The 14216-nt window shown below is 42.8% G+C and overlaps 1 protein-coding gene across 3 annotated transcripts in view; it reads left to right on the top strand.

Annotated features, from left to right (window-relative positions):
- FYCO1 (FYVE and coiled-coil domain autophagy adaptor 1) overlaps positions 1-14216 on the top strand; it is a 98218-nt gene that overhangs the window by 69518 nt on the left and 14484 nt on the right. For all 3 annotated transcript variants that reach the window (XM_061586020.1, XM_061586021.1, XM_061586019.1), the window contains exons 15-16: positions 8039-8134; positions 13438-13648. In XM_061586020.1, coding sequence (XP_061442004.1) covers positions 8039-8134; positions 13438-13648 — 307 coding nt within the window. The remainder of the gene's footprint in view (positions 1-8038; positions 8135-13437; positions 13649-14216) is intronic.

The following is a 14216-nucleotide window of genomic DNA, read 5'->3' as shown; positions in this document are numbered from 1 at the left end:
TAATTTCATTCTGTATGATATTTTATTTTGAAACACTGAAACTCAAAATCAATTACTGTAATGTGACATTGGTTTATGTTGGGAAATGTTTGTAAGAAATTGCCCTTTCAAGGACACAGTTACCTTACCATTGGCCTCCACTTGTGAATCATTAAAGTTTCTGTCACATTGTCAGGATAAAAACCCCATTGTTGAAGTATCATTGGTCAGGCTGTGGATCTAAAAGAAAATGAAGACCTAAGAGCATTGTGCAGAAGTAAGAGATAATGTAATACAAATGCATAGATTAGGAAAAGGGTACAGACTAATAACCAAGTGTTTGGATATCCCAGTGAGCACAGTTATAATAATCAGGAAGTGGAAGCTACAACACGCCACCCAGGCACTGCCAAGAAAAGGCCGTCCCTCAGAACTCAGCTCTCAAAAAAGGAGGAGACTTGTGAGAGAAGCCACAGATCACTTTGAAGGAGCTACAGAGTTCAGTGGCTGGGAGTGGAGTAATGGTGCACCAGTCAACCATATCAAGAGCTCTGCATACCACTGGCCTGTATGGGAGGGTGGCAAGAAAGAAGCCGTTACTCAAAAAGTACCATCTGAAAGCACATCTGGAGTTTGCCAGAAAGCATGAGTGCCCCAGCGGCGATGTGGGAAAAGGTTTTGTTGTCAGATGAGACCAAAATAGAGCTTTTTGGCCAAAACTCAAAACGCTATATGTGGTGCAAACCTAACACTGCCCATGTCTCAAGACACACCATCCCTACAGTGAAGGATGTCACTGTCCTTCAGTGGCAGCATCATGCTGTGGGGATGCTTCTCATCAGCATGGACTGGGCATCTTGTTAAAATCAAAGGAAGAATGGATAGAGCAAAATACAGGGAAATACTGCAAAAGAACCTGCTTCACCTGGGAGGAAATTCACTTTTCAGCAGGACAATGATCCCAAGCACAAGGCCAAAGCAACATTGGAGTGGCTCAAAAACAAAAAGGTGAATGTCCTGCAGTGGCCCAGTCAAAGTCCTGATCTCAATCCCATTGAGAATCTGTGGTGCTCTTTGAAAATTGCGGTCCACAAGCGATGTCCAACCAACCTGAATGACGTGGAGCGAATCTGCCAAGAAGAATGGGCCAAAATCCCTTCAACACTGTGTGCAAAGCTGATACTTTGTTGTTGTTATGTGCCTTCAAGTCGACTTATGGTGACCCTGTGAATCAGCAACCTCGAATAGCATCTGTTATAAACCATCCTGTTCAGATCTTGTAAGTTCAGGTCTGTGACTTCTTTTATGGAATCAATCCATCTCTTGTTCGGTCTTCCTCTTTTTCTACTCCCTTCTGTTTTTCCCAGCATTATTGTCTTTTCTAGTGAATCATGTCTTCTCATTGTGTATCCATAGTATGATCACCTCAGTTTCATCATTTTAGCTTCTAGTGACAATTCTGGCTTAATTTGTTCTAACACCCAATTATTTGTCTTTTTCACGGTCCATGGTATCCACAAAGCTCTCCTCCAACGCCACATTTCAAATGAGTTGATCTTTCTTTTATCAGCTTTTTTCACTGTCCAATGTTCACATCTGTACATAGAGGTCGGAATTATCCTGACTTTAGTATTCAGTGATGCATCTTTGCATTTGAGGACCTTTTCTAGTTATCTTATAGCTGCTCTCCCCAGTCCTAGCCTTCTTCTAATTTCTTGACTATTGTCATTTTGGTTAATGGCTGTGGCAAAGTATTAATAATCCTTGACAAGTTCAATGTCCTCATTGTCAACTTTAAAGTTACATGAATCTTCTGTTGTCATTACTTTAGTCTTCCTGATGTTCAGCTGTAGTCCTGGTTTTGTACAGTAGGGCCTCACCCATACGACAGGTTAGGTTCCAGACCCCTGCCGAAAAGCAAAAAGCGCCGAAAAGCGGATCAGCTGTAGTGCAGGGGTCTGGAACCTAACCTGCTGATTGCACCAGAGGAGGAGAAGATTAGATCTTCCCCTCCTCCGGCGCAATCAGCTGGAGTACGGGAGTCTGACCGCACCTGAGGAGGAGAAGATCAGCTGTAGCATGCTACAGCTGATCTTCCCCTCCTCCGGCACGATCAGCTCGAGCGGGAGAGTCTGATCGCGTCAGAAGAGGAGAATATCAGCTGTAGCACACTACAGCTGATCTTCCCCTCCTCCTGCACAATCAGCTGGAGTGCAGGGAGCTCCAGTCCCCCCGAAGCTGATTGCCCCGCTGGCGCTGTATTAGCGGAATGCCGAGAAGTGGGGCCCTACTGTACTTTTCTCTTTAACTTTCATCAGCATTTGTTTCAAATCATTACTGGTTTCTGCTAGTAGTATGGTATCGTCTGCGCAACTTAAATTTATATTTTTCCCTCCAGTTTTCACACCTCCTTCATCTTGGTCTATTCCCGCTTTCCGTATGATATATTCTGCATAGAGATTAAACAAAAAGGGTAATAAAATACACCCCTGTCTCATACCCTTTCCGATGGGGAACCAGTTTCTCCATATTCTGTCCTTACAGTAGCCTCTTGTCCAGAGTATAGGTTGCAGATCAGGACAATCAGATGCTGTGGCACCCCTATTTCTTTTAAAGCATCCCATAGGTTTTCATGATCTACACAATCAAAGGCTTTGCTGTGATCTATCAGGGTGATTTTCTTCTGAAATTCCTTGGTCCGTTCCATCATCTAGCATATGTTTGCAATATGATCTCTGGTGCCTCTTCCCTTTCTAAATCCAGCCTGGATGTCTGGCATTTCTCGCTCCATATATGGTAAGAGCCTTTATTGTAGAATCTTGAGCATTACTTTACTTGCATGGGATATTAACGCAGTAGTTTGATAATTACTGCATTCCCTGGGATCCCCTTCCTTTGTAATTGGGATGTATATTGAACGCTTCCAGTCTGTGGGCCATCGTTTAGTTTTCCATTTGTTGACAAATTTTTGTTAGAATTTGTACATTCTCAGTAACTTGTAGCAACTCTATTGGTATGCCATCTGTTCCTGGTGATAGTTTCTTTCAAGTATTTTAAGAGCAGCTTTTACCTCACTTTCTAAAATTTCTGGTTCTTCATCATACAGTTCCTCTGAATGAATCTGTTATCCTTGCATCTCTTTTATATAGTTCTTCAGTGTATTGCTTCCATCTTCCTTTTATTTCATCTTGGTCAGTCAGTGTATTCTCCTGTTGATTATTCAACATCCCTACTCTTGGATTGAATTTCCCTTTAATTTCTCTAATCTTTTCGAATAGAGTTCTTGTTCTACCTTTTTTGTTTTCTATTTCTATACAATAACTATTGTAATAGTTCTCTTAATACTAACTGCTGTATTATTGCATTTAGGCTTCTATCTCCTTTTGCTTTCTACCTTCCTTCTTTCTTTAACCATTTTAAGAGTTTTGTCAGACATCCAGTGAGGTCTTTCTCTCTTTTAAACTAGAGGTATTGTCTTTTTGCATTCTTCCCTGATAATGTCTCTGACTTCAATCCATAGTTCTTGTGGTTCTCTAACAACTAAGTTTAAAGCCTCAATTTTCCTTCTAAGCCCCATTTCCCCACAATTCCTAGTTTTCCTCTGTTCCCTACCTTTGCATTCCCATCCCCCATGATTATTAGCACATCTTGTTTTGGTGTGTGATCAATTTCTTCCTGTACTTCTGCGTAAAAACTCTCCAAGGCTATACTGCATCAGGAGGAACAGTTTTATCCAACTCATGCAAGTTTTCTATTTTGTGCAGAACTTATTTTTGCATAGAAGAGCGTTCAGTTATGCCAGCCTCTACAAGAAATCTGAAATGACTAAGCCCAGACACATGCTTACTTCCTCAGGGAGAATTAGGCCTAAAATAAACCACAGTGCTGACTTAACTTTTGTTTAGTAAAGAATGTAAAAACCACAAAACCCCACAGACTAAAATGATTATTATACGTTCTTCTCAGTTGGTTAGTCTTGACATTTGAAACTGCTAGTTTAGATTAGTAGATGTGTGTGAAGTTGACTGAAGGGTGTTAACATCCCTAGAATGCCTTGTCAGTGTTCATTTCCTAAAAGTTGTGTCAGCATTAAGGACAGTATGAGTGCATAATACAGGTGAACTGATTAGGGCAGAGGGAGGGGCAAAATATTGCCAAATATTGATTGCTGCTGTATGTCAGCTTCAAATGTGATCAAATATTGACATGACATCTACATGTCACGTACTGGGGACAATGTAAGAGAACTGTAAACTACCTGTCCAGTACAGTCAAATGTTGACTCCTACTGCAGAATTTCCAGATATCAGAGGCTGATGTTCAGTTTCATATATTTCACTGAATATTTGCACATTCAGAGAATATTAAGAAAAAGTTCAAATTTTGCAGAGGAGATTGGTGGGACATTGATTGTGCCTCTGCCCTTAAAAGTTCTAGAGGAGCAGTTTAAGCCCCCCCCTTTGACAATGCAGATAGCCTCCCTTGTGAACCAGGCTTGCCACACAAATGTCCAGGTTGTGGAAGACTGTGCAGTTTCTTCCCCCCCAAAAAAAAATACGGGCAAGACGCACTGGATTCACACTGGAGTTTCTGTCCTGGAGCAAATAACAGCTGGGATGGGGGGGGGTTAGGAAAACAATTTTTGTTCTGTGACCATTCTGTGGAAGAAAGGGTTAAACCCCTTCTCCATCTATCAGGGCTGGGGCATGAGTTGCAATCTGGAGTGAGTCAGGGCGAAAGAGCAATATGATTACAGAGCAAGCAAGGAGTCAGACCCAAAGACCAAGCTGAGAAACTTAAGACATACTACAGCACAGTTACTACAGGCTCAGCTGAAAAATAAAATCCTTTATACACCTTCCTACCCAGGAGGTGCCAATGGTTAGCCTGGGTGGTTGGAGCCAGGTCAGATCTGGAAGGTTCTCTCATGGAAGGCTGCAGGTATATGTCTCACTATGTGAGGCAGTTCTTAGTAGTTCGTGACACATCTGTGTAACTGTTCCAATTTGAATCTTGCCTCTGCTGTGAACTGACTAGGTGATCTTAGACAAGCTACTGTCTCAGAACCAAACCATACAATAATTAGCTGCTGTCACGACTGCTGTATCCTGCAATAATCTCCCAATCAATGAGAGTTTTTTCCTATACAAATTGTTAGCATAGGAGATATGTGTGATCCAGATTAGGACCATAGTGGGAAGCAAAGGATTAAAACCCTCCTGTCCACATTCTAGTATCCTGCTCTGGATCAGGCCCTCACACTAGCAATTTGTGTTTTAAAAAATTCTACCCTTGAAGGCACAGATGTTTTAAATTTTTTAATTGTGTTTTAAATTGTTTTTAAAAGATGTGTTTTTAAATTTGTATATTTGTTTTAATGTTTTTAGTTACTGTAAACCGCCCAGAGAGCTTCGGTTATGGGGCGGTATATAAGTACAATCAATCAATCAAAAAATAAATAAAATGGAGTTAACATACTGTATCATCTAGCTTGGCCCTCAGCCCCTGCCCCCCATCCTTAGCTGCAATTCCACCAATCGCCACTGAATATGAGGGATAATACTGACTTATTTTTCATGATGAGTCACCAACATGATGCCCACAGGTACACATGCAGCTATAGAGGTCTGCTCTGGTGCCCACGGAGCCCCCTTCCCCACCATCACCAGAATTAGGCTTGAAAGCAGCATTTTGTAGCCAGCAGAATAAGTTGTGGTGTGTGCTTGGTTGTGGCAGTTGTGTAGTGGCTATAACAGTTTCTCTAGTTTGCATGTGCACCCATGGGGCCAGAAAGGTTGTCAGTCACTGCTTTACATGGCTGTTGTAGGATTGCAACTAGATGATCTTTGTGAAGCACTCTGAGCACTTGAAAGCACTGTACTGACAACTATATAAAGTGATACACTGACTCTCTTGAAACACCTCTATTTCTTGATATAACCAAAAAGCCTAGATCCTAAGTGTCTCCTCATTGATGCTTTGGATTAAAGTTTTTTTGTGCACAGGCTAAATGTATGGGTTAGGCAGCCATATGAGGGCAGATACTTTCCACGGTACCAAAAAAAATACACCAGTGTTTGGCGTATGTTGCAGCAAGCATAAATTGTGATGGGAAGATACTCATCCCCAAACACTTAGGGACACAATGGAGACATGCTGGAGAGCCACAATTGGTGTCACATAACACAAACTAGCTCAGAAGAAACAAGGAAAAAACCCAGAAGTGCCAAACTGGCCTTCTGAGAAAACAAGTTGTGAGAAACTATGCAAACTAGAGCACCTTAGTGATCCACTGCCATGTAGTTATGCTATGGCTAACTTCTTTTGAAGTAAAATGAGTTAAAATCTATTGAAGCGGATTGACTTGTGTGTTTTTGGGTCCACTTTAGTAGTGTTAAGATCCTCCGTGGCGCAGAGTGGTAAGCGGCGGTAATGCAGCCAAAAGCTCTGCTCATGGCCGGAGTTCTATTCCAACGGAAGGAGGAAGTCGAATCTCCGGTAAAAGGGGTCGAGGTCCACTCAGCCTTCCATCCATCCGTGGTCAGTAAAATGAGTACCTGGCATATGCTGGGGGGTAAAGAAAGGCCGGGGACGGAACTGGCAATCCCCCCCCCCACATATATATGGTCTGCCTAGCAAACATTGCAAGACATCACCCTAAGAGTCAGAAACAACTCGCACTACAATGCGGGGACACCTTTACCTTTTTTAGTGGTGTTAATTAAGAAGCAAATTTGCATTACTGTAACAAGGGTATGTCCACATTAGCTAGCTCCTTTTCTCTATAATTGCCACCCTTTGTTCACTCACTTTTTATACAGCATTCATGCAATGTTGTCAGTAGTCCATTGCATTCCAGTGTTTTCTGTGTAATTCTCCTGTATTTTTTTATATCTGGTTTGGAGCTATTTTTTGTCTCTGATAAATTGGAATTGACGCACCAGCTTCTCCAGCATGGACAGGCAAAGCTCTATTAAGACTTTTTTGGATTCCTGCCTTGTTCAGCTGAACTCTTCCTCTTTGCAAGTTCACACCATTACTGTTTTCTGTTGATCCAAGCTGAGGCAATTATTGATGAATAGCCTGTGATTTGCCTCTTACGTAGCCTCTCTAAATTGCCCCAAAAGTCAGTTTCTCTTCCCCCTGCGGGTGGGAGGTTTTAATTGCTGGTTTCATTATTTTTCTTCTTTTTATAGTAAAATAACACATTTTTTAAAAATACCAGCAAAAATTGGATCCAAAGAAACTAGTCAACCCTATAGTCAAGCTAATAAAGATACTTTTGTTGTTGTATTGGGGCTGCAATCCTGTACACGTGGGAGTAAAGTGCATTGAATGCAGTGGGACCTACTTTTCAGTAGACATGATGTATAGGATTGCGCTGTAAGAGTTCTAACCAACCTTTCTATAAAAAGGTGTCTCGGTCAACTTAAAAAAGCCTTTACATTCAATTAAATCCATAGGAGTATGTGGTGCCTCTGATAGCTGAATGTATTTTGGAGCTCTGGAATTTCCTCCCTAGAGAGGCCCAGCTTTCCATGATCACTGCTCACCTTTTGCTTTATGGCAAAAAAAGTGGCTCTTCTAGAGGGCAATTGATAACTGAAAATTGATTGCCTAGGGCCTTGTTGCCAGGAGTGGCTGAAAGGGAGGGGTGGAGTAGTGCATCTGGCCTCCCAGCAGTGATGTCACTGTTGCTTCCTAGGAGGAAGAGAGGTGAAGCGGGTGGTACTATGCAGGTGTGCCTGCACAGCTCTGACCAACCCTCCACCTCACCCATCCCAGAAGCTGCAGCGATGCAACTGCAAGGTGCATGGTGACATCTGTCCCTGCTGGGCCACTTCAGCCTGTTGCTCATAGACTCGGCTTGTGCCATTTTCTTGTTTGTAGGTTTGTCATTGGATACATGCTTAATCATCTTGATTTTGTACTTTAAAAATATTTATTGTAATCTGTTGCAAATGTGAAGCTGGGCATAAATATTTTAAATAAACAAACATTAAGATTGCTATGTACCATCTGAAAAATGTTTAATGATCTCCTTTTCCCTTTGCCGCAGAAACAGCACCTATAGTTCATCAACTTTTGATGAGGCTGACGACTTGCAAATGGCCCAAGATGCAGAGATATGCTTGCTGAAGTCAGAAGAACTGATGTAAGCAAAATCCATTGCTTAGTCTCTAGCAGTTTTTAAAGGTCAACAGTGTAATCCTGTACATTCTGCTCAGAAGTCAGTTTTATTGCGTTCTTGGGGTTTACTCTCAAGTAGGTTTACACAGTATTTTAGCTTAAAGCCTGCATTTGTGTCCTGCATATGTACGCAGGGCTCCATTGGGTTTTGTGGCTGTTGCTACAGGTACTGAGGCTAGAGTTTGGTACCAAGACTCTGTACTTCAGGAAGCCCTCCAGTTACCAAGGCTGGTGTCGCCATCAGCCTCATGCCTCCTTGGAGTCCCAGAGGGAAGCTCACACTCCCAAGTTTGCAATCTGGGGAGGGTGTTTGAAAGCCTACATAAAATACCTTGGTTATTCATTATAAATGAAGGAAGGGATACCTTTCCCAGCATATAAACACCTTACAAAGCAATATTCTGAAAAAGAGAGGAACCAGCACTGCAGTCTCTTTTTCCTTGTCAAGCCCCTTTTGATGCCATGGTGTAGCCTGGGTGGTCTTCTGAGGCAACACTGCCACGCTGCTCCTTGGTGTTGCAGGCTGCCAGATCCCCTGCTCTTAACAACTGTTCTGTCCCATGTTGCTGTTCTGTTCAGTCTTCTCCACAGCCACTTTAAGACCTTGAGCACAATCTGCCGTTAGCAGATGTTCTTCACAAACTCACCACAGCAGTTTCTTCCCCTCAGTAATTCAACTCACTTCTCTTCTTCTCCCCCTGCTGGCTTAACTGCCCTCCAACCAACTGTCACTCTCGCAACATTCCAATTCCCTCAGTAAGAGTTGCCAAGACTGCCCAGAACCCTCACTTGTTACAATTCTACTTATTCCCTGTTTACCCCTGGCAACTGGCCTTATGAAACATATTGAAACAACAGCAAGAACATTAAATGACATAACAAAACCATATAGATTGCATTATCTGCCACACTGGCATCAGTTGGTGTTGTTGCAAGAACTGAACATTTTTGAACCTGATTATGAGGGCCGAATGGTCCAAGCCGAGGCATAGACTGACAGTCCTTAGGGCCAGATAGTCAACAAACTATGGTTAAGACCAGTGTGGCAACCAAGGCAGGTGTTGCAAGACACACCTGATGGTCCAGAACCATACCCAATCAAACTATACTTGTGTCTTGGATGGATGTTGGATCTGGGGCAATATGCTTGGAAGCTGTAACAATAGCACTGAGACTGGGACAGGACTGGGCTGAGCTGGGCTGGGCATATGGAGGCATCAATTCAGTGAAGGTATTGGCTTAGAACCAATAAATGCCCAAACCAAAAGAGGCACATAATTTGAGACCCAGCCTTGACATGGTTGGCTGAAACTACGCAAGAGTGCATGGAAAGATTAGTGTTCTGAACCCTAGCAGATTTCTGGAAAAACAATGATGGACTGCTGATGGGAGGAGGAAAGGCAGGCAGGACACTGAGGCAATTTTTTGCAAGGAATACTTCTGAGTGACAATGGCACCAACTATGTATGTAGTCCCCATTTACCTTCTATTTCTTTGCCACCACACCAAAGAAGACTCGTGACACATATATGGAGTAATGTTATATTTATTAAAATATACCACATAATCAATCAAATTCAAATCAGCCAATTAATTGCATATCAAGTACTTTGAGCAGGTGAGGCTCAACCTATCTGGGAGGGTATAGACCCTCCAATCCAGGAGGCAAGTCAGTCACATCGGACTGTAACTCCCCAGTCAAGGATGTGGGAAAACTTATCCCTCCTTGCTGTTGGAGTCAGGTATGTGGTTCCAACCTCCGCATCCTGGCCTCGCCATACAGGCATTCACCCTGATGCGCAAGCCGGTCCCACGTGGACACTCCACAGATCCACAACAGACATTGTGCCCTGATGTTTCAAATGTTAGGAGAGCAGCTGCGGCTCGGCGCTGCATTGCAAGCCAGCAAAAGAACAGTAGGAGAGGCACGGATTGGCGTTGTGCTATAGGGCCGGCGGGCAGGGAGGAAAGCTGACCCAACCCCTGCCCCCCAGCTGAGACGTGGGGAAGGACAAAGGGGAAACCCCACACACACACGCTCCTGCACACGCCTGAACAACTATTGGGACTGGCAGGCGCGAGGGAACACACGGGTTGAAAGGCAGGAAACCGCTTCGAGAAAATACAGTCACCAAGGACAACTCAGAAATAGAAATTAGTCATGATGAGCAGGAGGATCTAGGAGAGATGTGTGACGTCCTTCCCTGGCACCACCTGTGTCGCTCTCACTTGTGGCTACCAGCAGTCAGGAACGTCGTGTTTATTTTTACCTCTCTCTGCTCTAGCACAGATCTCAAAAGATCCCCCTGCTAGGCCACACTACCCAACACTCTGTGTATCCAATATAACCTCTAGATTGTGCCTTAGTCTCTTCCTGGTTATTGTGATACCTTGTGTCTGTGTGCATAGGTAATTCCCAACCCCCCTGAAGCCTCTTGCCTATGAAGCTCACAGCTCTGGGTTGCTCTGTGGTATTGGATGTTGATAAAATATATCTTCCTTCACCGCTGCCACCATTCAATACTATTTCTTCTTCAGCCTTGGTTACTCTGCCTCCCCCCTGGTCTGTGCACCCCAGCTGAGGAATCAGGCTTTAAGTAAACCAAGAAAATATTTATTGATAACACTAAGAATAACAAGATTACTTATAGATTTCATTGACAAGGATATGGTTTCATATATGTTTCTCTTATGTTCCTAATTCCTACTATTTGCCTCAGAACTCCCAATCCAATCTCTCAACAGCCACCTCTTACTCTCCACATCAACCTCCCTGTCCAACAATCTCCCTGTCCAACAACCACCCTGTCCAACAACCACCCTATCCAACAACCACCCTGTCCAACACCCACCGTTTAACACCCACCGTTTAACACCCACCGTTTAACACCCACCACGACTCAACTGTCATCCTCTCATTTATACCTTCAGCCATTCAAACACACAGTCAATCATCATCCAGCATTCTACAGCCCGTGTACTCCCCCTTCTCACTCACTCCACTTACCATATTTCCTATAATAAACCTGTACTTACCATATTTACATTACATTCATATAAAGGAACATCACAAGGTGCAAGCCAAACAGTCATGGAGTGTTTTCACAGTGTGCCGCAAGGCAAAAAGGCACGTTTTAGGGAGTAGCAGACTATTTGTAGCTGCTCAATCCCTCACCTAATTGGTCAAAATGCCCCACCTGACCAATTCAAAACCTTCGGGAGCCTTCCTGAGTCTTCTCAGCAATGGGGTGGTGGCAAACATGCCCCTGCGCAAGGCGGGAACGCCATTCTCTTTTTGAAGAAAAAGCCAATGGAGACATGAATCATATAATCTCAGGGAAAATTATACAGCCACAAGAGTAGCTATATATCATAGCCAGAATGAATTTTTCACATTCCACCATGTTAGATTGAAAATAACCCCCATGCCATTCTGCTGCTTCCCATAAATTCATTTCAAAACAAAATCCTGAATACAGTCCTGAACTCAGAAAAACTTGCTTTGCAACCCTTTAAATTTTTATAGTGATACACAAAGCACTCAGAAAGAATCCAGTTTAAAGTCTAAAACAGGAGTGAAAAATCCAGAACTCTGGTGGACTTTTTTCTGTCAGTGGTCTCATAATTTGGTGAAAATAATTAAAAATCAGCCAAGTTCATAGAGCACCTGTGATCATATTACTGACTTTGCCCCATATTCTGATGTTCACCTTCTGTAGTTTAAAAATTAAAAAAAACGCATGGCTGATTTTTAATTAAGTTTAGAAAATTAACATTGGAGTTTATCATAGCACAGAGCATGCTCCGTGAGAACCAACTATCAGTGTCCTAACAACCAGAATAACAGCTGTTTGGCTTGGCTAATCAGGGTCAGCTGTAGTTTAAACACATGGAGACTGCATGTGTTTGCTGTAGAATAAAAAGGTGGGAGGAAACCCTCAAAATAAAGATACTGTTAACAGTGTTTTCCTTTGAAAAGGAATGGGGCTTTCCCTCTGCCCAGTGCCTACCCACCCAATCCGCCCTCCCTCTCCCCCTTTCAGAGGCACATGTTACCAAATTCTTCTAAGCTACACAGGAAATGGATTGTACTGTGAAAGTCCAATCCACCATTGGCTATAGGTACATTCTTAAACCACAAAGTTTTTTTGCCTATTAATGAATTTCTTAGGTGGAACAAATCTGAAGCTCTTAAGAGAGTTCCCTTTTGCTCCCAAAAAGAAACTGAGGAGAGAGTGTTGGCCCCTCCCCTGAGCCATTCAGAAGCATGGGAGGAGCAGGGGCCAAAGGCTCTGCAAACTCTAGATGTTTCTGAATGCTGCTGTGCGGAGGCACAGATCCTATTTGTGTACGTGGCGCAGAGTGGTAAGCGGCGGTAACGCAGCTGAAGCTCTGCTCATGGCCGGAGTTCGATTCCAGTGGAAGGAGGAAGTCAAATCTCCGGTAAAAGGGGTCGAGGTCCACTCAGCCTTCCATCCATCCGTGGTCAGTAAAATGAGTACCCGGCATACGCTGGGGGGTAAAGAAAGGCTGGGGAAGGAACTGGCAATCCCACTCCATATACGTCTGCCTAGTAAACGTCGCAAGACGGCACTCTAAGAGTCGGAAACGACTCGCACTATAAGTGCGGGGACACCTTTACCTTTTTGCAGCAGGAATAGGTGAATCTGTCCATTTTGTTTTCTCTCAATTTCTCATTTTTCCAATCTTCAGTTTGCGATTCTTGTTTTTAAAAAAGTCCTCATGAAAATTCAGCACCATTTTACTGCGACTTTCTCCTAATATATACATTTTAATATGCACTTTTGCATAAGTCACATTTTTACAAAGCAATTTCCCCCAATATTATGCATTTTTAAATATTTTCACCAATATCATTTCTGTACACGTTACTTAGCTCGAGAACTGCACTGAAAAATTCAGAGACATGCAAATGTCGGAGGATGGCTGTGTTTTCATTCGCATATTGTTTTGGAAAGTCTGAATTAGGTAGTTTCTGACTGTGAACTGAACCTAATTTCTCCCCCATCCCTCCTGCACAGAGACCATGAGGAATAGCTGAGTTTTCCTTGTATGTCATGTGGGACCCACTGAGAAAATGGGTTCACTCTGATTTGTATCTTGTAAAATGAATTTGATTTTTTTACAATGCACAAAATTCTTCTGCAAGAAAGAGTGTACAACAGTGATATATACATTCAGAGCCTTCCATGTTCCTTGTGTCATATGCATCATCTATCAGATACAGTGCTGTTTTGTTTTCTGCAGGCTAAAGCTGCCTCTAACCGTGGAGGAGATTCTAAAGTTTGGAGACGCTAGCAGAGAACTGTTCATTAAGTCAAATACTTACAGTATGATTACTATCACTGTTGAGGAAAGCGGCCTTACAATAAGTTGGGTATTTTCATCTGACCCAAAGAGCATATCGTTCAGCGTGGTATACCAAGAATCAGAAGAAGCCCCTCTGGATCAATGTAAAGTAAGGCAACCACTTTATAGGAGTGATGTTTTCCTTCACTGAAAGTAGCTTTGGCATTGCACTTAACTATGTATGAAACAAATTCATTTGACTGACAACAGTAAACTGCTGTTAGCTATCAGAGTCCCAGTAGATCATAATATAGGAATTTATATTACTGTTAACACCAGACAGACAACACTTTCTAGAATCAAGTGTGTTCTCTCAGTATCAGATGTGTTTTCCTGGGAAATAGTTAATTTAGTTTATTTATAATGCCATTTTTCACAATAAACTGCGCCCAAAGCAGCTAACAGTAAACACTTCAAAATACATAACATTTACCACCTTGGTATTCACCTTCTTGAAGGGAAAGGCAGTATATGAATTCTTTTAACAGTGGGAACATTTGAGGGAAGATGTTTATTTAATATATTTGTATGTGGCTGTTGGGAGATCATCCCTTCATAAGCCCGACTGGGAACTGAGTGTTTCTTGAAGCAGAGCAGTGGAACGGCATGGGATGGAAAGCCTCAAGATGCAGCAGTCAGCATGAGAAATAGGAAGCTGTTGATGCATGTGTCTGAGG

This window comes from Rhineura floridana, chromosome 10 (assembly GCF_030035675.1).
Source record: "Rhineura floridana isolate rRhiFlo1 chromosome 10, rRhiFlo1.hap2, whole genome shotgun sequence".
Classification (NCBI taxonomy): domain Eukaryota; kingdom Metazoa; phylum Chordata; class Lepidosauria; order Squamata; family Rhineuridae; genus Rhineura; species Rhineura floridana.
This window is presented reverse-complemented; position numbering and strand designations above follow the sequence as displayed.